The 21,799-nt window shown below is 48.0% G+C and overlaps 1 protein-coding gene across 1 annotated transcript; it reads right to left on the bottom strand.

Moving 5' to 3' along the window:
• Nucleotides 1-679: 679 nt before the first annotated feature.
• Nucleotides 680-19,958, bottom strand: LOC144179858 (signal peptide peptidase-like 2B). The gene is made up of 5 exons (XM_077708285.1): nt 19,909-19,958; nt 11,567-11,762; nt 5,238-5,391; nt 2,304-2,445; nt 680-725 (listed from the first exon to the last, which is right to left on the bottom strand). The coding sequence occupies exons 1-5, from the start codon at nt 19,956-19,958 to the stop codon at nt 680-682; spliced, it is 588 nt and encodes a 195-aa protein (XP_077564411.1).
• Nucleotides 19,959-21,799: the final 1,841 nt, after the last annotated feature.

The raw sequence follows: 21,799 nt of genomic DNA, 5'->3' as shown, positions 1-21,799 counted from the left end.
CCCGTTTTTATAGTTTTTTTTACAGGAACGCTTACGGACAACCATCTTGTAGTTTGTGGTGAGGTGCAAGGCAACACACCACAAAACAAACACCAAATCTAAACAATAAGTATACTCGTGAGAACACCGCCACATTTTTAATTTACTCCTCATACGACCCTACCCATTGCACGTATTTGCCAAAGGGCGCCAACTTGAGATTACGTGATTTTCTTTCGCGCTAGAATATGACTTGAAAGGAAATTAACAATTACAGCTTCGGGATTTAGGAGGATCATGTAATTGCTTGCGCGTTCAATTCCTGCCATCGTACTGCATGCAAGCACTAATCAACGACAAAACGAATCGCAAAATTTAATCGCACATTTTTGGACAGTTCCAATGTAGCAGAACGCGATCCTCGTCCTTCGGTATGATTGGAGTACCACCGCCAGGACGAGTGCACCGTCACGACAGATGATCGGCTAGAAGCGGGCCGGTTGGGACATCTGCTAATAACCAGTCGGAAACCCCGTAAATTTGTATCCCGAGGGTCCAATCGGCTGAGGCCCCGTTGGTTGAAATTCAGCTGGCTGAATTCCTGCCTGCTGATAACGCCCCCTGTGGAGCGCGGACGGTTCGGCAGGGGGGCTGCTGTCTCCTGTGGGAGAAGCGCTATCTTCTGCCTTCGACTCTTGGCTCACGGAATGGACTTCCCCATCTCGCTCTTGGGCTGGGTCTTCGGGCTGCGAAATTGAGCAAGCACGGCGGAGTTTCACCACATTTCAATACTAGGCGAACATGCGAGGCAGAGAAAATCGCGCCCCATTCCCGCACTATAGCTGCAAAGGCAATGGGGACATAGACTGAGTCATTTATATATCTGTTGTGACATTAAACTAAGCATAGTAAGCACAGCCCATTTCTTGCTACATGAGGACCACCCACAACTATCGTCAACATCACCACACTGGCCTATATAGCCTCGCCGTTATGGATTGCTCAGAGGCCATGTTGGGAGCACGAAGGGGTTGGATGTGGGTCAGTGAGCTATTTTACAGGGCTAAATCGCATGTCTTCGATTCTTTTTGCTATACACCACAAACGAGGCTCTTAGGTAACAAGAGAGCGTGGTGAAGTATCTCTTAGGTCCAGTAGCTAGAACTGTCGCTTCAAACGCAGTGGCGTTTTGTTTTCTACAAACGCCAGCTGCATCTGGAAATGTTCGTGCGAGGTAGAGGTGTCACGATGTTCGTGGAGGTGAACTGCTGCTGATCATACGAAATAATTGCGCCTCCAGCTGGGCGAGGCAAACTAACGTCCACCAGCGGCAGTTGCTCTTTGTGGAGCCGCTGCATGACTCACTTCTCTTCAACATCCCTCGCTAAAATTCTCCTTGGTTTTTTCTACCTGCAAGCTTGTGGAATCGCCTTCGCTGAGTGAATAAACAAGTTGCTGAAGTTTGTTTGCTGAACGTACGTTCAATGTCATTATTCTTGCCCGACAGTCCTGCTTGCCCACAAGAACATGTGATGTTCATACCCGACTCCGCCTCCGAACCCAACTAACAGGTCTGTGTGTCGTCCGCTAGTCACAGAGTTTCTGAACTTCAAAGCCCAGTTAAAAACAAAAACAAAGAAGAGCAAGCACAGTATTCGCTCTAAACAGGATCCTCACATTTCACGTCCTAAAGGCGTAGAACCGTACTACACGCAAGAATCCGGCTAATCGTTCCTTAACAAAAAAAGATGCCTCGTTCTTAACCTACGGTGCTGCTGGTTGCGCGTTCTTGAAGACAAATTTCCGATGGCAAATTTCAAGTCATGACGAATTCGCAAGCCGAACAGGTAGAACTGTGTAGTCAATGCCTATTTTACCTACAGTTGCTGATCCTGGACTTAATGTTGGCCGCGATTTTACGCTGGAGGATGTTGGACGATTCTGGTATAAATCTCTAGAGAATTCCGCTGAGGTCTGATCTGTTACGAGACCAGACAATAGACTGCATGCAGCCACTTAAAGAGAGGCTTGACCAGACTCAAGAGTGGTATTTTTCTTCCTGTTCCTTAGACATGTGCACTGCCTCAACATGCGGATCTCTCTCCTGGTCTGTCACTGCTTTGGCTCTTCACTTGCAAGCAGTTCGCGGAAAGGGGGAATGCGCCACGGGAGGGTCCACATCTGCCATTTTCTTAGTATTTAAGTCTAACAAATTTCAACTCGTTCAAGCGTGTTAGGCGAATTCTGTGTTCAGGCTTATAGCTCTGGCGGCTGCAAGCACTATAATGGAGAATTGGGTGTTGGGACTTGCCGCTAGTCCGTGCCACATGTCGTGCAGTTCACCCCGACACCAGGCAAGGCAAAGCACGGGCAGCACAGTGAACGGGACCAGGTAGAGCAGGGCTGGTTGTGACATGCGCATCAGGTATAGTCCAGCGAACGTCGCGATCAGCCCGAGGGCGTAGCCTGCACGGCGGCCATAAGCATCATTAGGTCAATGGCGTGCAATGATGACACTCAATGGTACAGGAATGGCTGATCTCTGAGTATATATAAAAAAAAAGGAGGCGACGTTGGGAACGTGGTGACGACGATTGTGTTTGTAAACATAATAGTCTTTCTTGGGCTTGCTAAATGCGGAATTTCGGTCTGTCTGTCTGCCTGGCTGTCTGCCAGTCACTTGGTTCCGCTCGGTCAAACTGCAGGAACGCTTGGCCAATTAGCATATTATAAACAAAACTCTCGAAACTACTAAAGCTGGTGGCATGTCTCGTGCATGCTGAGATTGCCTACAAAAATAAAACATTATGAATATTTGAAGCAAAGAATAATCTGACAGCGCCAGCACCTTTTTTTAATTAAACGCAGCCGTGGGATTGGTTACTGCTGAGCAAATAAAAACCGCCGTATAAGGAGGTATCGATTGATTGATTGTTCGGTTTAACGCGCCGACGCAACGCAGGCGATGAGGCGCGCCGTAGTGGAGGGCTCCGGATTAATTTTGACCACCTGGGGATCTTTATCGTGCGCCGAAATCTCGTACACACGGGCGTTTTTGCTTTTCGCCTCCATCAGAAAAGCGGCCGCCGCGGCCGGGAATCGAACCCGCGACCTCGTGCTCAGCAGCGCAACGCCTTAGCCACTGAGCCACCGCGGCGGGTTATAAGGAGGTATCAAGCCAACAAGCAAGATGTCTTCCTGGACTATTTCAGGAGTAATTGAACTAAATCACCACAACACATGGCGCGCGAACAGCGCGAACACAGAAAAATCGAATTCCAGGCAGAAAACTTCCATTTGCATTCTTCCTGGGATGAGGAGAGAGAGAAAGTGTTTATTAAACCGCAAATATTTACAAGGCGAAGTTTTGTCTCTCGACAGAGGGCACAGGTCTCAGGATGAGGAAGACGGAAGGAAAGCTACGAGAGGGGTCGGAGAGCAGAGAAGAGAGGGTGTTCGTGTTAGGGACGGTCGAAGAATGTTGTACGTGTACAATTGCATTGAGGCAAGCAGATACGTGGACAATTGTTTGATAACATAGTAAATGCAATGTCGCAGTCATATTTGGCCGCGATAGCAGACGAACGAGGCTCGGTACCAATACTGCCTGGCCACCCGGCCCGAGGACCATGTATTTCAATTGTTGAGAAGACGCCACCTCGTCACGCTACAGCGGATTGCGCTGACCGTTTGCTATAGCGTAACAGGCGTGTTTTTATTTGCGCACCGTATTGCATTGAATGTATAGTTTGCTTCGATAGGCTTTTTTTTTGCTGCGCATTTCAACATCCGCTGGAACTTCGTTCTTGTTCACTGACATTTTTTAGACACCTGATAAGCTTGGCATGGCGTTATAGTGTCTCCACCATTGAATACCGTTCTTTTCGAGGTGTAATTTATCGCTCTAATAAAAATTTGGACTTCCCCAACATACAGTGTTTTAAGTTTGGCTTAGGTCGTCACCTTTTAACCAACGTGCGGTGTGTTTGGTCGCACCAACTTCGCGCTTTTCCATAACTGTACCACATAATGGTTTATTTTACCTCGTTGGTTCATAGTAGCCCAGGCCACGAACATGCCTGAAGGACAAGCAGCCGTGATTTGCAATCCTGCGTGCGCTCGGTTCTTAAAATGTCCTGCTAGTGATTCACAATTTCACCTTGTGCAGTCCTATCTCCTATAGACCCACCGGTGCACCCGATGTCCAGTAGGGCGAAATCCGACAGCAGGTTATTTATAGCTCTGCACCAGGATATTTGTGCAATGAACGATGGTTCGAATGTACAAGGTTTGATGTTTCCCCAAAATACTGGATAATTTTGCTGGATATGTCTGAAATTTATAGCCATGCTTTTACACAACACCTTCACGAACCTGGGTGACATAAAAAAATGAACATTACATGGGGAAATGGAACTAATCGTAGATAAGTTGGAAGTACGCTTAAAGCTGGGAACTTACAGATCACCGATAACGGGAAGTATAGACATCCGCCGACATTGATGAGGTCGAACCCTCGCAGAAATGCAACCAGAAGACCTGCGGATTGGAGTCAAAGTTCGGTGTGTACAACACTGCCACGAAGAGGATTCTGTGAGTGTAACTTACAAGTACGACTTGCAGGTACTCTACAAGAGATCCTTCGCGTTTCTTCAGAAGAAATTTTTAAATGCTCAGTAGACACTTCTTGCAATTACGATAAAGCAGTTCAACTTTGTTTTTTGCCTTGAGTGATTCTAATCAGTCAGAGTATCGAAAAAAAGTTTCTAGCACCGAATTTCGCGTTCATCATGGTTTGGCCTTATTCTACATAACAGTGATGGCAAAAGTCATTAGCTTGCAGAGGTCACAGAATACTCAAAGAATACGGGGAATTAAAATGTTCTGAGCTCCTGCCTGTGCGGTGTGTGGTTTAAAAAGTTTCAGGCCGCGAGAGACACTTTTTTATTTATATGATCATGAGTTACCCGTATTGGTTTGAAATGGAAAACTTTTTTCACTTAAAATTGAAATGAACTTCCAACTAGAATTATAGATGGACATCATGTGTTTTGCGATGTCTGTCGGCGTTCATCAGATTGTATTCGCGATGAGTTTCGTTGTTCATTAACTCGTTAAGGGAAAACTAATCATTTGAAGGACTACCTTACCGGCTACCTGGCTAACTTTCTCACGCACTCAATAGTCCTAATTAGCAGAATAGTTGGCTGATTGGTTGGCTGAGTGATCTATCCCCAATGGCCTAGTAATTCGCCCACCTGGTATGAGGATGTCGCCGAAGCCGAGCAGTTGGTATTTGGACAGGCAGGCGTTGAGCTCCTGGTTTCCGAAGCGTGGAACACGCATCAACATTGGTATCTGCTCTTTGGAGCCTCCACCCGTGGCTACTTCCACCATGATGCTGTCGCCTCTCTGTCAGAAGGACACACGCAGAGTTAATTACTGTGCAAGCGGACACAGGCGGTTCCCCTATACTTAGCGGCTGGATGGGAACAAACGGGATAGTTACGACACGCGGTTTCAGTGTCACGAAAGACGAATGGGGCCAAATAAGCCAGTGACTTCTGCTTGGGAAGGGGGGGGGGGGGGCACCAATCGTGGAGAACAAGGCCGGTTGTTCCCATGTAGCGAAATTCCATTTCCAAGCCACTGCAAGCCGGGCACTTCGGCTTACGCGCAGCGCCGCCTAGTGGCTAGCTTTGAATTAAAGCCTTCCGCGTCGCACCGGAAGGGCTGGCCGTGCACCGACTTAGGAACGGAAAGTCGCTACCAGGTATATAGTAAGTGTTCTCTGGATGGTTGATTTTGGCGCTCCAGTGTTACAGGACATTTCATTCGGCCAAAACCGGCTTTCTAGAATCCACAGGGCCGTTGAAACACTTTTTCGTTGACTCAGTTTGAGAGCTTGATTTCTAAGTAAATAGGAATACAGTAAAAGCTCGTTAATTCGAACTGGAAGGGGACGATGATATTGTTCGCATTAAGCGGAGCTCGGATTAGTGGGTGGGCGCTAGAATGAATAGACAACACGCCACACCTTGCGGGCAGAACACAAAGAAGCCATCTCTGGACTCGTTACCGCGAACTAGGACGCCGTTTATGCTAGAAAACACGAAAAGCAGGCCCGAAATGCAGGCCCGAGCACTAACCTAGCGGGCCACGGCCATTGAAGATGCGAAAAGCCAACCGTTTCTCACCTACGAGATCATTACTGATTACTACAGGGACGACAGGCGTAGGCTACGTGTACCACACGCAGAGCTCACGAAGAAACAGTAAACTATGTACCGGCAAATCGAGACAGAGCCCTTCCGCCCCCCCCCCCCCCCGACTACTCAACCGCATGTTCCCAAAGCACGTGAAGAAGCTTACCTCATATGCAAAAAAATGGCCCTCTCCATCACGTGATAGAGTGTTTATTCCGAAGCACCCGGCACCCTTACCTGTGCCTCGCCCATCCACCTCCACTGTAACCTTTAACGAGCGATGGATAATACTGCTCTCCAGCCGGGCCTTGGGGGATCAGCTAAGGCTGGTCACCCAAGGCCAGGCGGCGAGAGCAGCGTATGGATTACAGCGACGAGGGAAACAGCTCCGCACAGTGTGGATTTCGCACTGAAGGCCCCTGGAATAAAGTCTCTTCTCTCTCTCTTACGTGCGTGAGGGGAACCATGGCATACCTTCCAGCGCAGTTACCCACCTTATCCAGCTGCCTCTAGTCTTACATGGCAATGCTGACGTGTGAAGTCCGCGAAGGGCGAGATTCCCCATCGCGAAAGAAAAAAAAAAGAATTCGTACATTTGTTGACTAGATGAAAAGAATGAAATCCGAAGCTACTTACCGAAGTTGAATTTACGAGGCTGATGCTTGCGTTGTGAGTCATCTTCCCCTAGAAATAGAAATAGGAAAAAGCGGACATTTGTCACTTTTCTGTTCGAGGATTCACACGTCTGGTTATTTTTGCGTAAATTGCAGAGGAATGCGGATGCGATAGTGTTTGCCCCTAGGCGAACGGGATCACCTTTATTAAATCTAAAAAAAAAAAGTTAAGGACCTCCACCGTTCTTCGTGCTAAACAAAATAGACCATGGAATGCGACCTTAATATAAAGCTGTTTCTGCAATAGATAGAGGGTTTGCTCATAAAATAAAAGTGCTTATTTATTCTTGCAACACTAAACATAATTGACGCGTTCGAATGCGCGTGGGCAGCACCGTCCTGGCATGAGAAAATCTTCAAAAGGACAAATTAAAAGATGAGTAATGCTTACCGGAAGAAAAAACGGCGTTAGGAAGACGAAAAATATATCGTAAAAGAAGAGGAGCCACAGGAGCAAAGTGCAGATCTAAAAAAAGCGAAAGGGACAGAGTTACTGGAACTTTGAGGGCAAGTGAAATCTGTGTTGAGTATTTCGATACGCGCAATGTGCAGGGAGGGACTGTAGGTGTGAGCCATTCTACAGGAGCTAGTGCCCAATGATAAATACTGGTACTACGCGGATTCAGGATGGTTGTTGTGCCGTGCACAGCACGAGCGTACGGTGCTTCCACACGACGGTAGCTAGTTGCAGCGCTGAGCAACGAGCACGCTAAAAGACGTTATGTTGTGATCGTTATGTTCAATCATGGACAAATTAAATGTGAACACGAAAATGCGAACCAGAATACCCAAAATTGTACGCTACTGTTCGTTGACGTTCAATAATGGTCCGATATTGGTATAATCTGAAAAGCCGAAATTCCAACTTTGTTCCTGTAGTTAAGCCACACGTCATTTGACTTGTATGGAAAAAATCGCCCTATTTGTCTGTTCCGGTTCTGATCGAGTTTCATTTGTAGATGACTGTACTGTGCGCCAGGAGACTATTTTCAGAAACCACTACGGTTTAAAATGCCTTCCCTCCGCGTTGCTGATAACGTTTTTGGGCGGAGGCCCTACATATTCTCCATCTTTAAAGGTCATTCATGGCGTCGCAAGTGATCTTCAGCCGCCGGCGATCAAGTTGATCTTTCTTATCGATTGTTACATAGCATATATTATTACCGTATATTATCTCGCATTACCTATGTAAACAACGTTTGCCATTGGGCATACACTGAGGCTAGCTGCGTATCTTGGGTGCCGGTAGCGCTATGTAATACCACATGCATCTTACGTGGCGTGCAGACAAACTCAGCAGGAGTAAGCCTGCCGGTGTAAACGACCGCCTCGCATATCATCGTTTGACAGGCCGTCAACATTTTCTTCGCAGATTATTGCAGGCACGTCAAATTCTTTCTTCTTCTGTTGCTATAAGCTTAGCTAACCAAGCCTGGGCTTAAAGGAGCCATGAAGAGAAAATACAACTTCGTTTAATTTGAAAGAACTAGGATTCAGTATCTCACTCAGCTCCATTAGAGCCACAAAAGATGCTTTTTAACGAAAAAAAAAGCAAGATGTATTTAAAAACTTTCAAATTTTGCGGCACAGTGACGTGTTATGAGCAAGAATGACGTCACACGGGCCAACAATAAATCATAATTTTCAGTGCGTTAACTGCACGTTAGCATTCAAGTGATGCGGTGAAATGGAACTAGAGGCCCCTTTACAGACGTCCAGTCTTGTGTCGTCGCGACAGGTCAGTTAGGCGGCCGCCAATTGCACAAACAAGGTTCCGTGACGTCATAGAAAAGTTGCGGGAAATTGCCTAGGGGGTCGCGACTGCTTCACACGTTTTCTTTCATATCTCCGTTATTTGTTCGAAGATGGCGATGATATTGGTATCATTGTTATCGGGACTAAACGGTCTTTCTAATAAACCCAACTTGTATTTTGTCTTCATGGCTCCTTTAAGTTTAGAACGTGGGTTGTACGAGTGAGCATACGCTGGGCTAGGGTGCGTTCGCCCTGTACTACGACACATAACACTAGATTATGCTCCAATCGTGTGAATGGTAGCGTGAATACCGAAGCTGAGAATAAACAGCGCGAACATCCAAGATGCTAAATAAACGCCTCTCAAATGCTGCCTTTAAAACGCTCCACTTGTATACACTGAGGCTTTGCCAGTCCACATTCTCTCAATTGGCACGGGTTGTTTTGAAGCAAAAGCGACTCCATTAATCCCCACTTAGTAGTTGCTCTCGTGATTTCGCCGCACGTAATATCCTCAGAATTATCCTCTTGTGATCCAATAGGGGTGCGCCTCTTGACCAGACAGTAGCTGCGGCACGCAAAATCAAAATCTGGAAACGCCAGGGGCACTGGGAGCATACCGCGAACAATACTTCCTATTCCCGTTGTCCACAACGAATACGGCATATCGAAACTTAGGTCATGAGCCAGTTGATACGTCCGGAGCCAAGCCCTGGGGCGGAAAAACTGTCCACTTGGTAACACCAGGACGGGAACGCGCGAAGCACGACGTCGACAAATACTTTGCAGGACACAACGAACGAAACGTTTCAAAGTACAGTACAGGGCTACAATTGAGACACATGACTGACCAGGTTACAGCGTTAAATAAGTTGAGAGAAGCGCGAAAACTAAGCGAGTCCACCCTTCCCCGAAAGTGAGTCCACTCAATTCTCAAACCTCCAAAGACCCAAATCGCGAACGAAGAACGACACCACGCGACGCTTTTTGCGCGAATTCAAGTAACCGCATTTACGAACGATTTGAAGTTATACCGACACGTGGTTTATGAGATAAAGGTGTACCATTTTACTCCTTCTTCCTGATCTATGCGTGTATTATTGTCTCACCTAGAACCGTTCCTTTTTCGCGATTTTCGACTAACCGTTTTGACACAACTAAATCCGGGTTTCACGCCCGCGCCCTGTGTCTCATCAGTTTTTTGGTCGACCAACCGGTTTATAGGGAAATGCATTAGCTTTTTGACAGGACGCCGTCGCGGTCCCACTAAGAATTTAGTAAAAGAGCAAGGTTTGTTCCCGCGAAGCACTTGGTCACAGATGCGCGCAGTGCCCTCTGAAGTACCCCGTTCACGAGCAGCGTTACAGAGAGCGACCTGCCCATAGCAGTCGGGCCCGGCGACAGTCAGGCAGCGTGCCGAAAAATTGCTGTGTAGGGACGGCGCGCTTCGTCAGGTGGTGCTAAATTTAATCCCCAACTCCGCCAACTTCTTCCCTCGCAGTGCGACCTGCGCTTGCTCGCATAAAATGCAGCGGTCGCGCCAATAAATACCGATTGCGCGTGGTTAGTAGTTAGAATAGCGGCCAGCAGCGAGAGTTTCCGGTTCAGTCTATACCCGTTTCTTAGCTGCGCAAACTTCAACGTATGCGCAAGTAAACCACATCTACCATAACTGCTTCCTCGACAAGCATTTTGTTTTTAATTTGGAGCGTTTCCGTTCATTTAAACATTAGCAAGCTTTATCGGGTTTGGCTTCACGCCGAGAAGATTTCTTCTCATGAGAATCTCGTCTATGCCATTGCAAAAGTTCACAGGGAAGGCCTGAATTTGTATAAAGCAGCTCAAACATGGCCGTTCTGTGCGTGGAAGCGCATTCGTTACTGTGCGAACGCAGTTTTTTTTTCCAGTGGTTGGATCACCAATCGACGGCAACCTCTTCAACGGCTCGGGCGTTTTCACTACAAATGGAGCGACGCTGGTAGGGGTTCCTCACCGGAGTCTTGCCAGGCCAGCAAATGGCAAAGGTGGGTATGACAGCCGTCCCTGGTCAATGCCTGCGGTGAAAACCGCAGTTGTTTTCGAGATACCTTTTCGAGCCCCTGGGCCCCAGATGAGAACCCGGTGAAAAATATCTCTTTTACCGAGCGGCTACTGGTGTTGCTCAGCTGTACGCAACAAATACAATCGCGTACGATATGTTCAGTGAAATTACGGTGCGAAAACGTCGCACGAGATATATTAGCATATTACTTCGCAAAAGTGTTTCTTTTGGCTAGGTTCGTCGTCGAGACTGGTTGCTGATGTCTTTTATAGCAACCTCGACATCAGACTCACTGCAGCTACTTATTTTAGAATCACGACACTGCCTCCTCAAAAGCTGAAGGGCAAACGCGCCGAGTGTTTCTTCTTGTTTTGTTTAGTGGACTATATAAAGCAGTACGCGCCAAATGGTTCTGCATGGTTATTTTATAGTGCTCCTTGCTGTAGAACAAATAGCGCTGAATATTTCTTTGTGATGTTCGCGGAAAATGACACGTGTGGAACGCTATGGAAGAGGTTAGTAAAAGATTAGCTGGTGTGGACACTTTCTGCAGACGACATCCGGGTGGATGCGAGTTCGGTGGACGCCATCCGAGTGTGTGACTTCGCCAACCTAGCCAAGCACCGATTTCGCGTTAACAAAAACTTATTAAGGTGCACAGCGGAGCCAACATAAGTTGCGCACTTTCCCCACGGTGAATCGACAATGACTGAGCAATACAGCCCGAGAAAAAAGACGAAATAACAACGATGGGAGACATAGCAAACACGTATACAGATTAAAGGCAGCGCAAGCCAGTGCAGTCGCGTTGGAAACAACTAAAAAAGCCAGACAAGCAAAAACATTCTGCATGCGAAATCGCCGAGCGCGGGCAGATCCGCTATCGGTAAAGCCGGTGGTGGTCCCGTTACCTTCATGCTGGGCATTCGCATTATGCGCAGGATGTACACGCTGAAGAGGACGCCCAGTGAGTCCTGCAGGACCCATGAGTACTCGTCGTGCCGAATGTAAACCCAAATGGCCGGCACGATGAACCCCACGATGATCACCAGCAGCTGGCGAACCTCGAGGGAGCCGTGGCAGCATGGAACAGCGCCACTGGGAAGCCTGCAGACGGAGCCGGAGCGTATACAGGACATCCGGGGCGACCCTCTTCCCTCGGTGCAGGGAATGAAACCGTAGCAGTCAATGGCTCTCTCTCTGATCTTGATTGACCTCCACACTCTGCCCCTCACCAATCCCTTAACCGATTCCCAGTAGGTTCGTAATCCACTACTGGGCAGGTGGGCAGGATGGCCACTAAACTTTCTGGGTTATCTGACAAACAGACGAACGGGCGGACGGACGGACGGACAGACAGACAGACAGACAGACAGACAGACAGACAGACAGACAGACAGACAGACAGACAGACAGACAGACAGACAGAGAGACAGTCAGACAGACAGACAGACAGACAGACAGATAGACAGACAGACGGAAACAAGACAATTTTAATTTTCTCCCCGACTGTTAAAACGTTCGCGTGCAGAACTCGCTCGATCTACCTATAACTCGCAGAATAACACGAATTTTATGAAACTGCGAAAAGCACATTTAGTTTACACTTCGATATGATGTTTAACGCCATTTGGCTCAGTTAGAAGTTTATAGGAGGTACCTGGACGTTCCACAGGGCATCATGTAGACCAACTGCTCCATAACACCAACGACGGCGCTACCGGAAGCCAGAGCGAACATTCCGTGAGCGAAGTACACTAGAAGAGCAGGTGGACAGAGAAATGATCAGTGAAACGTCAAGCAAAGATCTAGTTCACGTAAGGCAGGCGCTATACTTGCGCGACACGGGTGAACCTAACCGAAGTTACACTTCATCACGAATATTTTACAGGAATGCCATCAGCCATATTAACGGTTCGATGCCGTTATTCGCTACATCTCCCCTTGCATACTGGTGACGTGGTATGCCCAGGAACGAACGCACGCCTGACTGCCATACGGCTCATTCTCACCGCAACTTGCACGATATTGCCAGGGGATAACTTTTGGGCGTAACACAAAGGCTGCAGCTCCGATCCTCTTACCATATTGCACTTGCTTGTTCGGGACGAAACGCGGCATGGATTCGGAGTCCCTTGTGCGGGCACTTAACGGAGCTAGCTTGGTTGCCTTGCTAGAAGGGCGTCAACGCCTTAACTTTCTTTGGGGACGTTATTACGCCCTTGATTCCTTCTCTGTAGACTTGATTCCTTCTCTTCAGGTGTTCAGAACCAGCTACTGGATGACACTGTCATGGTAGGTTAATTTAGTGTTCATGAACTTTTTTCAAGGCCTGCTTCAGTAGGACGTCTGTGTAAGAAACCAGTCGGAACCGAGCAATATGTTTATTGTGCAACAGGAAGTTACGTATTGTTAGACTCTTCAGGAGCACTAATATGGTAAAGAAAATTGTTACAAGGGAATGTTTATTATTCCACAAACATATAGAACAAATGTGAAAACATCTATCGCATGCAATTGAATAGGTTGAATTAATATAAAAAAAAACATGTTTTGCTTCTCCGCAACAAAAAATCATGCTTCCCACCCACACGTAATTCATTTACTAGCGTTCTATAGCGTTGCCCTGTTTTTTTCATTGACTCGTCGGCAATTTCTTGTGCCTTTCTTCCGAAATTTTTCGTCCCGTCTGCGTGTCAGGGACGCCGGATTTTTGACCCACCGAGCTAACTATTGATTTCGCGAGAAAAGACAGACACTCACCGCTGCGTCGGGCCCTTGCGGTAGTTCCTTGAACTCTGAATAGTACTGCGAGCAAATCTTTCCACGATGTCCCTCAGGAGGTGAGGTTAGTTCCAATACCGAATGCTCAGACCTCGCGTCCTGCACGTGTAATGTGCGCAATAGAGCTGTATCATATGTGTTACAGGGTCGAAGCCCCGTTTCTGTAACAGAAAATGAGGCTCTGCACGCTTTCCAGGGGGTGTACAGCCTTAATTTTTGCTTCAACTTCATCTGCTTCAACTTCATTTACTTCAACTTCAGGGAGCTTCGGAGCAGATTTAGAGCGTCAAAAGTCAAGTTTTGAAGCAGTGCAACTCTGTTCGGGAGCCGATTTCTATAGACAAACGTGATTCTTTGCAGTTCTCAATTCTGGTAAACACACCAAAAACAAAAACAAAAACAAAAAAATCAAATGGACTTTACTCAACATTTTATAAATACTGACCGATTAGTTTTCAACAAGTTAGAAAAATATACGGTGCCATAGTTAAAACATCACATATGACCGAGCAATAACTCAGAAAAAAAAAACTAGAGATAAGCGATAATTTGAATTGCCACAATTCAGTTCAAACAAATGAAAAATAAAAGTTTCGTTATTACGGCACCGTTACAGTCATGAGAAACATCCCAGAGAAAACCACAGTTAGGCCAAATGGCTTCTATTCCGCCTAAGACGAAAAGATTATCTTCACTCTATACGTAACGAGGCTCTAAACAAATAAAAAGAAAACCTAACAGAAGCTAAAAAAGGAGGAAATGAAGAGAAAAAGTTTGGCTGACGATTACGATACTGCCTCATGCGAAATTTGTGGGCATGGCAAACTGCAGTCTTCTGGACGCCGCCGCATACCTGCTGCATCTCAACAAGTGATTGCTGCATCAGCGAACGCGCGAAGGAGGACGATATACGTACTCTGGCGTCGTCTCGTAGCGCGTTGCCGCGGGAGACCAGATAGAGTTGCAGCAGAGAGGAAAGCCGGTACCGGTACGGTAAACGGTACTCTTGCGCATGCGCACAGCCTGTTTTTCAGCCTCTGCGCACGCGCTTGCAGTAGCGACGGTCGCCTACCGGGTACCGTACCACAACCGGTTTTTGCTCTGGTAAAACCCTGATGTCTCGCGCCTTTCGCCGTACTTTCATCCTCCGCTTTCCTGCTGGCGCTATCTTAGGTGGCCTCTGTTTTCTCGGTTATCTCGAAGCGCGTCGCCGCCGTAGAAAATGGTTCGCGCTAGCGTCACTAAATAAAGGCTTTTAGAGTATCGGCAGACTTTTCTCTCATTGTTATGTGCCGCCAGGATTTTCATTGGTCGGTCGGCACCACGTGATATTTGTTTACATATGGGCGCAGCCATATTGTTTCTGGGTGCCTCTCCCTCCCCCCCTCTCTCTCTCTACTGCGCGGACGCTAGAGCGGCCGGTCACACACTGCCCGTCACAACCGGTGGCGGTTTTGTTGGGAGAGGATGGCAACACCGCAAGCCAGAAACAAAATGGCCTTCAGACACTTCCGGGTGCACGAAGTGGCTGTACTCTCAAGTGTAGCTTATTTAATGATGCTAGTTACCGCCGTGTGGTCATACCGCCCTCCCCTTCACACTTGCGCCATACTTTCCCTCCTCCACTTTTCCTCTCGTTCCATTTCGTTTGTTTTCCGTGTCCCCTTTGTTCGCTCGTTTAGAACAAGGGACGACGGCACCGTAAAACTACTGGAGCGAGCGTTTAAGTGATGGGCACTAAAAGAAACTAAGAAGGCGTAATAGGTACTTTGACTTAAACCGAATTAGACTCCGGAGAAATGAGAAATAAATGTTTATGTTCAGAAAACACACGAGAAATATATTCTAGCACTTTACCCGCACTACTGACCAAGTACATCCCACCCGCTTATAACGAAAACATCAGGAGACTGTAATCGGTTCATAATATCCGCTTTTCGCTATATGTGAACATAAAATGTACGTATTGAAATAGTACGGGAAACAAAGGTTTCTTTTTTATAGCCGGGAGTTCGTTAAAATCAGGTTCGTTATAATTGGGCTTTACAGTAGTACATGCTTCTAGCGAAGGAAAAAATGCCGCGCAACTGCTAACTGTTCCGTGTTTTCCCAGTAACAAACGCACCAGTGTTTATCAACTTTTTCTAACATAAAAAGGACGGGGCGGAGTGGAACATGCAGCAAAAAAAAAAATCGCCATCTCCCCTACGGGAAACCTGGGTAGGGGCGAAGCATGATGAAGTGTAAAGGTGTATTCAAATATTGTAAGTCTCTTTCCACACGCCGCGCGCTAATTGAGCGCTGGAGAAGCGCCGGTGGGAGGAGCAATCGAGCGCTTGCTGAGGCGGTGGCGCCCTCTCGTGCGTGTAACGGGATTTAAGCAATTTGAATACCCCATCAACCCCAGTTTGGGGTAGTGGCAGGGGTCAATGCGAGCGCAGTGCAATTATCGCGCCTACGGGCTCGTTCTCGGTGATGAGCGAGTCCCGCCATTTTCTAGCCTCGACCGACCACTCGGCCCTATCAGGCATAGCGTCGAGAGCCGGTGGGTATTTGAGGGCAACACTAATTATAACAAGTTTACAAACAGCTTCTGCTTGTGCTTGGGATTGCCGAGACGGACAGGGAGCGTTCCGCAAATCTTAAAATCATGCTAGTTTATTTTGAACCAGTTTTAGCCATTTTACATTTTTCTTTTAGTACGCGTTACTTTCAAGCGCGAGGCGTTGGGAAACAAGTGTCCATGTTTTTTAGTACTGTGACTACATGAGACGACGGCAGGAGAAGACGACAGCCTGAGACACTAAGGTGCTTCGCCCCTGAAAAAACCCATTGTCGAAGGAGCTGGTTACTTGCAGATAGCCGCCCCCTCTGGGTTTTGTCGGGGTTGCGCTTTTTATCTCACCCCGTTCGACATCGCACGACGCAATCTAACCTTTGAAAAGGCAAGCACACTAGCGATACGCTAAACCTGATTTGACTGATTTGATTGTAGTGTTTAACGCGCCGACGCAACGGAGGCGACGAGGCGCGCCGTAGTTGAGGGCTCCGGATTAATTTTGACCACCTGGGGATCTTTAACGTGCGCCGAAATCTCGTACACACGGGCGTTTTTGCTTTTCGCCTCCATCAGAAAAGCAGCCGCGCCGCGGCCGGGAATCTAACCGGCGAGATACGGTAAACTGGCGAAGGGTCGACTCAACAGTTTTTTGCTTTTGACTCTAGCCGGAAAAATTGAAATGATGGCTTGTGAGGACGCATGCTTCACCGCGCAGCGCGCAGTGTGGTAAAGATGCATTTCCAAGCAAACTTTGTGCACTGCTTGAACCCCATGCTCAGGCGTTGCGCTGCTGAGCACGAGGTCGCGGGTTCGATTCCCGGCCGCGGCGGCCGCTTTTCTGATGGAGGCAAAAAGCAAAAACGCCCGTGTGTACGAGATTTCGGCGCACGATAAAAATCCCCAGGCGGTCAAAATTAATCCGGAGCCCTCCACTACGGTGCGCCTCATCGCCTTCGCTGCGTCGGCGCGTTAAACCCCAGAATCAATGAACCCCATGCTCGATCCTAAGTCCCGTGAAATTACGCCGAATGACGGAAGAGGAAAAAAAATTACGCCCACCTCCCCTAGCGGGAACCCTGGTGTGATGCGACGCTGAAGGGGATTCCATTGTGCGTTTGCGTTGGGTTATGGATTACGGAGTTGAAGGTGTACGTTCACAGAAGGAGGTGGCGGGTGGAGTTATTTCGGTTCCTCAACACAATTTGCCACAACCGGAATCGCCCTGACAGCACAGACCCTGCCTCTCGTCAATCGTAATGATCGCATGTGACTGCCTCAGGTAAACTTTTTTTCCGCCGCACTGAAAATTCTGCACTCTCCGTTGACGTGCCGGAGTAGCACTTACCACCAGCGAGGCACACATGAGACCAACAAGCGCCACCACTGCCGCAGCGTCAAGGCGGGTATTGCGTAGGGCCATGGGAGCTGGTGTCCGCGTGTGGGCTGTGCGCGAAAGAGGACGTCACAGGCACTGGCACCGCTGCGTTGCGGAACAGCAAAACCAGCGTCGGCGTTCGCACTAACGGAGGGAACGGTGCCGGCTGGGTCAAGATGGCGGCTGAGATGCTGCCGCGTTGTCACGCGCAGGGATTGATTAGATGATGATGTCAGTGAATGCACCATGGCGGCATCGTTCCTCTTTCTCTTCTGCGCAGCACAGGCCATGATTAAAGCATCGCTGGTCTTCGTCACAGAAGCCGGCATTGAGGACTGCTTCTAGTTGTCTTTTTTTCCGACAAAAGTCTCCCACCTATTCTTTCCAAGCTTACTTCTTAACTGGAACAAGAGGGGAATCTGGGCCAGTTGGTCGGGCATCGTTTCTAACAGCGCGAAAAGAGAGGACTAGAAATGATACTCCCTTCTTAACTCTTGACTGAGCATTCAAGGCGCGTCAAGAGGGTCTCCCATTTTTATTATTTTTTGAACAAATAAATTTGTGTGCAGTCTATTCAACAAAAGTTCCACTTTCTTCGTCCGGAGGATGGTTACTGCAATGAAAGAGAGAAAACATCTTAATGAGCTCGACAGTGGGAGTGGAATCCTAGTCAGAGAATAATGTTTTCATACTCAGATATACTCAAGGGAAATTTTGGCGCTAGTGTCTAAGCGAGCCGCACTTCCGTAAGCGTGGCATCGTGGACAGCTGCAAAGCATTACATTCGTACTCTGACGGGATCGCGAGCAAGCTCAAATGCGGCCTGCGAGTGAAAAAGCGCTATGATTGTTGACAACATACCATTTAGAGTTATTTCGTCAATATGAAGCTAGGTATAGTTATTAAAATTTCTTTCTTTCCATAACAATGTTTTGAAATATTTAAGCAACACAAACAAAACGAAATTTTGCCCTTGTTACTATTTCTGTCGTCGGTTTCTTCGTCCGGTGGTTTCATTGATCGCCTTGCGAAAGCGATGGCTTTGCCGCGATTCTACGGCTACTACGCACCGTCGTCTGGCTTGCCCTTTTCTCAGTGTCTGTACCCGCTTTCCCGAATAAATACGAGCATAGCTAAGCACCGCATCGCCCAAAGAGCAAGAAAATGTTTTCGCATTGAAAAAGTGCGTTGGCAGCGGAATACTGCCAGTGAGCCGCACGGACGTTGGGCGCGCGACAAAATAATAAAGTCCCTCACAGTGGTAAGGCGGGAGCCTTACCACGATATAGCCTGCCTTCTGTGCAGCCATGTCGACTCGGTAGCTGATGAAACATGGCTTTACTCGAGCAACTATCTCCTACAGCTGCTTCTTGGTAAGCCGAGCGCCCTACTGGGTGCCTTTGCTGTTTAACCACTCTGTGATCATTCCCTTGAGGGAATTCGTCGTTGGCACAGCCCCGTTCCGCTGTGAGTGGTAGGAAGCATTGCCCATCAGGATGACGCTACCACTTAGGAGCCTCCGCAGCACACCGTGAAACCAGCTCTCGAAGCGGGGGCCGTCCATTTCTTTGTGGTAGTCCCCCGTCTTTTTGCCACGGAACGCATCGAGACATCCATCAACGAAGCCATCTTTGCTACCTATATGTGGGTTACAATGACCCGCTGACCTTTACCTGTAGGCTGCTTCAGTCCCGTCGTCGGGTCGCTTATGAAGGCGTCTGCACAGAACCTCTCAGTGGTGTCAGTCCACACAGTCGATGTCGCGAGTCCTGCCATAAACCGGGTCTCAAACAAGTAGAAAATCTACCGATTTTCCCCTCGGTACCACTGAATGTGACGCAGGTAGTCGTTCCGCCATGCGACTATGTCTTCCTGATCAAGCAGCAGAGAGTTTCGGCTTCTTTTCTCCCGCTTGAACCTGATCTCTGGAAGCAGACGAAGAACAGTCCACGGCTTCAGCGACGGGTCGCCTGAACGCTCCCAGAACTCCTTTGTGATCTTTGCCAAAAGTCGTGCACACAAGACCTCAGCGCGTTCAACGTGAAGCTGTCGTACAAGGCACTGAGTCGCTTCTTCTCGGAATTCCGCGGGCGCTTCCGAGACGGTGTTGACAGCACTCCACCAGTGGCTTGTGCCTCCTTCGTTACCGCAAACACGGTCCGCGAGCCAATTCCGAACGTATCAGCGACAAATGCGGCAGTATCTTCCACGGTGCGTTTCGGCTCTCTGACCCGCCAGAACTCATAGCAGTGGAAGATCAGTAGAACAGACTGTTTGGCAAGTTGGTGCATATTTTGTAAAACTTAGAGCGCTATTTAACATGGACGATAGAAAGAAGATAAACGTAAGAGCTCACTTGCAACTAGTTTTATTCGAGGCACCGTCTCATATATATACTAAGAAAGTCTCCGGACCATGCGCACAAGAACACCACACACAAAAAAACACACTTGTGAGATAGCTGCAATCAGAGAGCAGCTTCCAAACAATAAAATTCACTCGCACGCAGTAGCACCGATGACTGACTGACTCACTGGTCCCCTTTCTTCTTGATATGAAAGGTCTCTAAAAGCTCCCTGGCCATTGTGTTTTCGCTCCTTCATAGAATACTAATCTTCCCAAAGAAAGCTCTGCATTTGAACTGTGAAGGACTGAATGGCCTGAACTGTTCACAATGCGCTGGTAATTGCACGCCCGTATTTTTATCTACAACTGCCCGTCTGGCCGGTATAGGCCTCCCCGCATGAAAGTGGTATCTCGTACAAATCGCTTAACGTGCTTTTTTTCGCATTTTTCTTATTTGGTTTTCCAGAAATTTGTGCACAGAGGCGACCAAGTTTGTGTGGAGCGGAGAACACCACAGGCACTTTGTTCCTTTCTGCCGCCTTCTTGAGGTTGTGCGTGACCCTATGCGCATAGGGTAGGACAACTGGCTTCGCCTCAGGCTGTTTTGACAGCTTTTGACGAGCTTGGCCTTTGGATTTTCTCAGCAAAGCTTCGAAAACACCAACCAAAATAGAGGTCGGGCAGCCGGCGGACAGAAGTCTCCGTAGCTGAGAGTCATAGCTCTCAGACACTGTATGAACGCACGACGTATTCAGTGCGGATTGGAGAACCGATGACGCTATGGCCCTTTTTAGTGTCTTTGAATGGGCAGATGCGTACGGTAGAAGCTGTTTGCGGGCACGTGGATAATAAATCCAACAAACGTGGTCGAATGAAAACCTAAAATTCATATCGCAAAAATGGTAGCATCTCCACTCCGTGGATGACGGCGAGGGTGCGGAGTACGGGGACTCGAAATGACATCCAAGTTGCACTCCGAGTCACGTCCGATTTGCACCTCTACCATCATTCGATTTGAGCCGTGAGTTGCAGCTTGATTAATCCCTAAACGAAACTGCAACTCACGGCTCAAATCGAATTTCGCTTGATTTCTTCTTGATCGTGGTGTGCGCCCGGATGGACACGGATGGACATTGGGAGGTCCTAAGGAACTCCGCACCGTTACAGGTGAGGGAGTAAGCCGTTTGGCTCTCGGGTACCAACTCACGGTCGTAGCCCAATGGGTAAGACGACTGACCCGAACTCTGTCTGGTCTACCAGACACAGGCTCGAATACTGCCGGTGCCTGTGCCATTTTTTGCGATTGTAAATGCTATGCGCACGGACGCGGAGGGACATTGTGCGGTCCTAAGGTACTCCGCACCTAAAACTGCAGGGAGTTATGGCAAGGCAATTCAAGAGTAAATGCAAGACCCTTCCCGAGACGACTAAAATTCTCTAAAATTATTTTGGTGGACTCAGTGTGGTTAGGTGAACAATGTTCCCGATTCCCGATCAACACTGGCAAGAAAAATATTGCGCAAAACTGGCGCGACACAGGAACCGATACAAACGCCTTGTTTCTGGATATACATGCGCCCTTCAATAGAAACGTATGTCGCATCCACGTAAAACTATAACAAACTCATAAAACTATTCACAGACATACCAGATGTATTCTGGAAGTTTATCACACCATCCGCGTCAATGCACTGGCTGACAGAGGCGAAAAGCTCCGAATGAGGCACTGAATGAAACAAATCCTCAACATCAACCGAAAAGGCATACCCTACCGAGCTGTCATTTTTAATAAAATCAATTACGTCTTGCGAGCTCTTACTGAGAAATGGGTCATCGACGATAAGGTGGTCCAGATGCTTTTGTAAAAATCTGATATGTGACTGCCAGGATCCCCGCTTGCTAACATTACACCGAAAAGGCATCAAGTTCTTTTGGGTTTTCGCCGTGAAAAACACACTCAAGAAATTACTTTTGGTAGTAGACACAGCTTTAGCTAACTTGGGCAACTGAAGCTTCCGCCACAAATCCGCAGCTTTAGCTTTAGATACTTGGGCCCTTGCCTTCACAGGTTTGAAGTTC

Source organism: Haemaphysalis longicornis, unplaced genomic scaffold (assembly GCF_048455015.1).
Source record: "Haemaphysalis longicornis isolate Haplotype H1 unplaced genomic scaffold, Haemaphysalis longicornis Haplotype H1 scaffold_4, whole genome shotgun sequence".
NCBI lineage: Eukaryota > Metazoa > Arthropoda > Arachnida > Ixodida > Ixodidae > Haemaphysalis > Haemaphysalis longicornis.
The sequence above is the reverse complement of the archived record's forward strand: the minus strand, read 5'-3'. Positions and strand labels throughout refer to the sequence as shown.

Bases quoted from the DNA above. Each gene is read 5' to 3' on its own strand.
- LOC144179858 (XM_077708285.1), bottom strand. From the start codon at position 19,958: ATGGCCAGGGAGCTTTTAGAGACCTTTCATATCAAGAAGAAAGGGGAC. The intron at 5,392-11,566 runs GTAACGGGACCA...TCCTTCTGACAG, and splicing joins TGCGAATGCCCAGCATGAAG to AGAGGCGACAGCATCATGGT. The intron at 2,446-5,237 runs GTGGGCGAATTA...GCCGCCGTGCAG, and splicing joins CGGCGACATCCTCATACCAG to GCTACGCCCTCGGGCTGATC.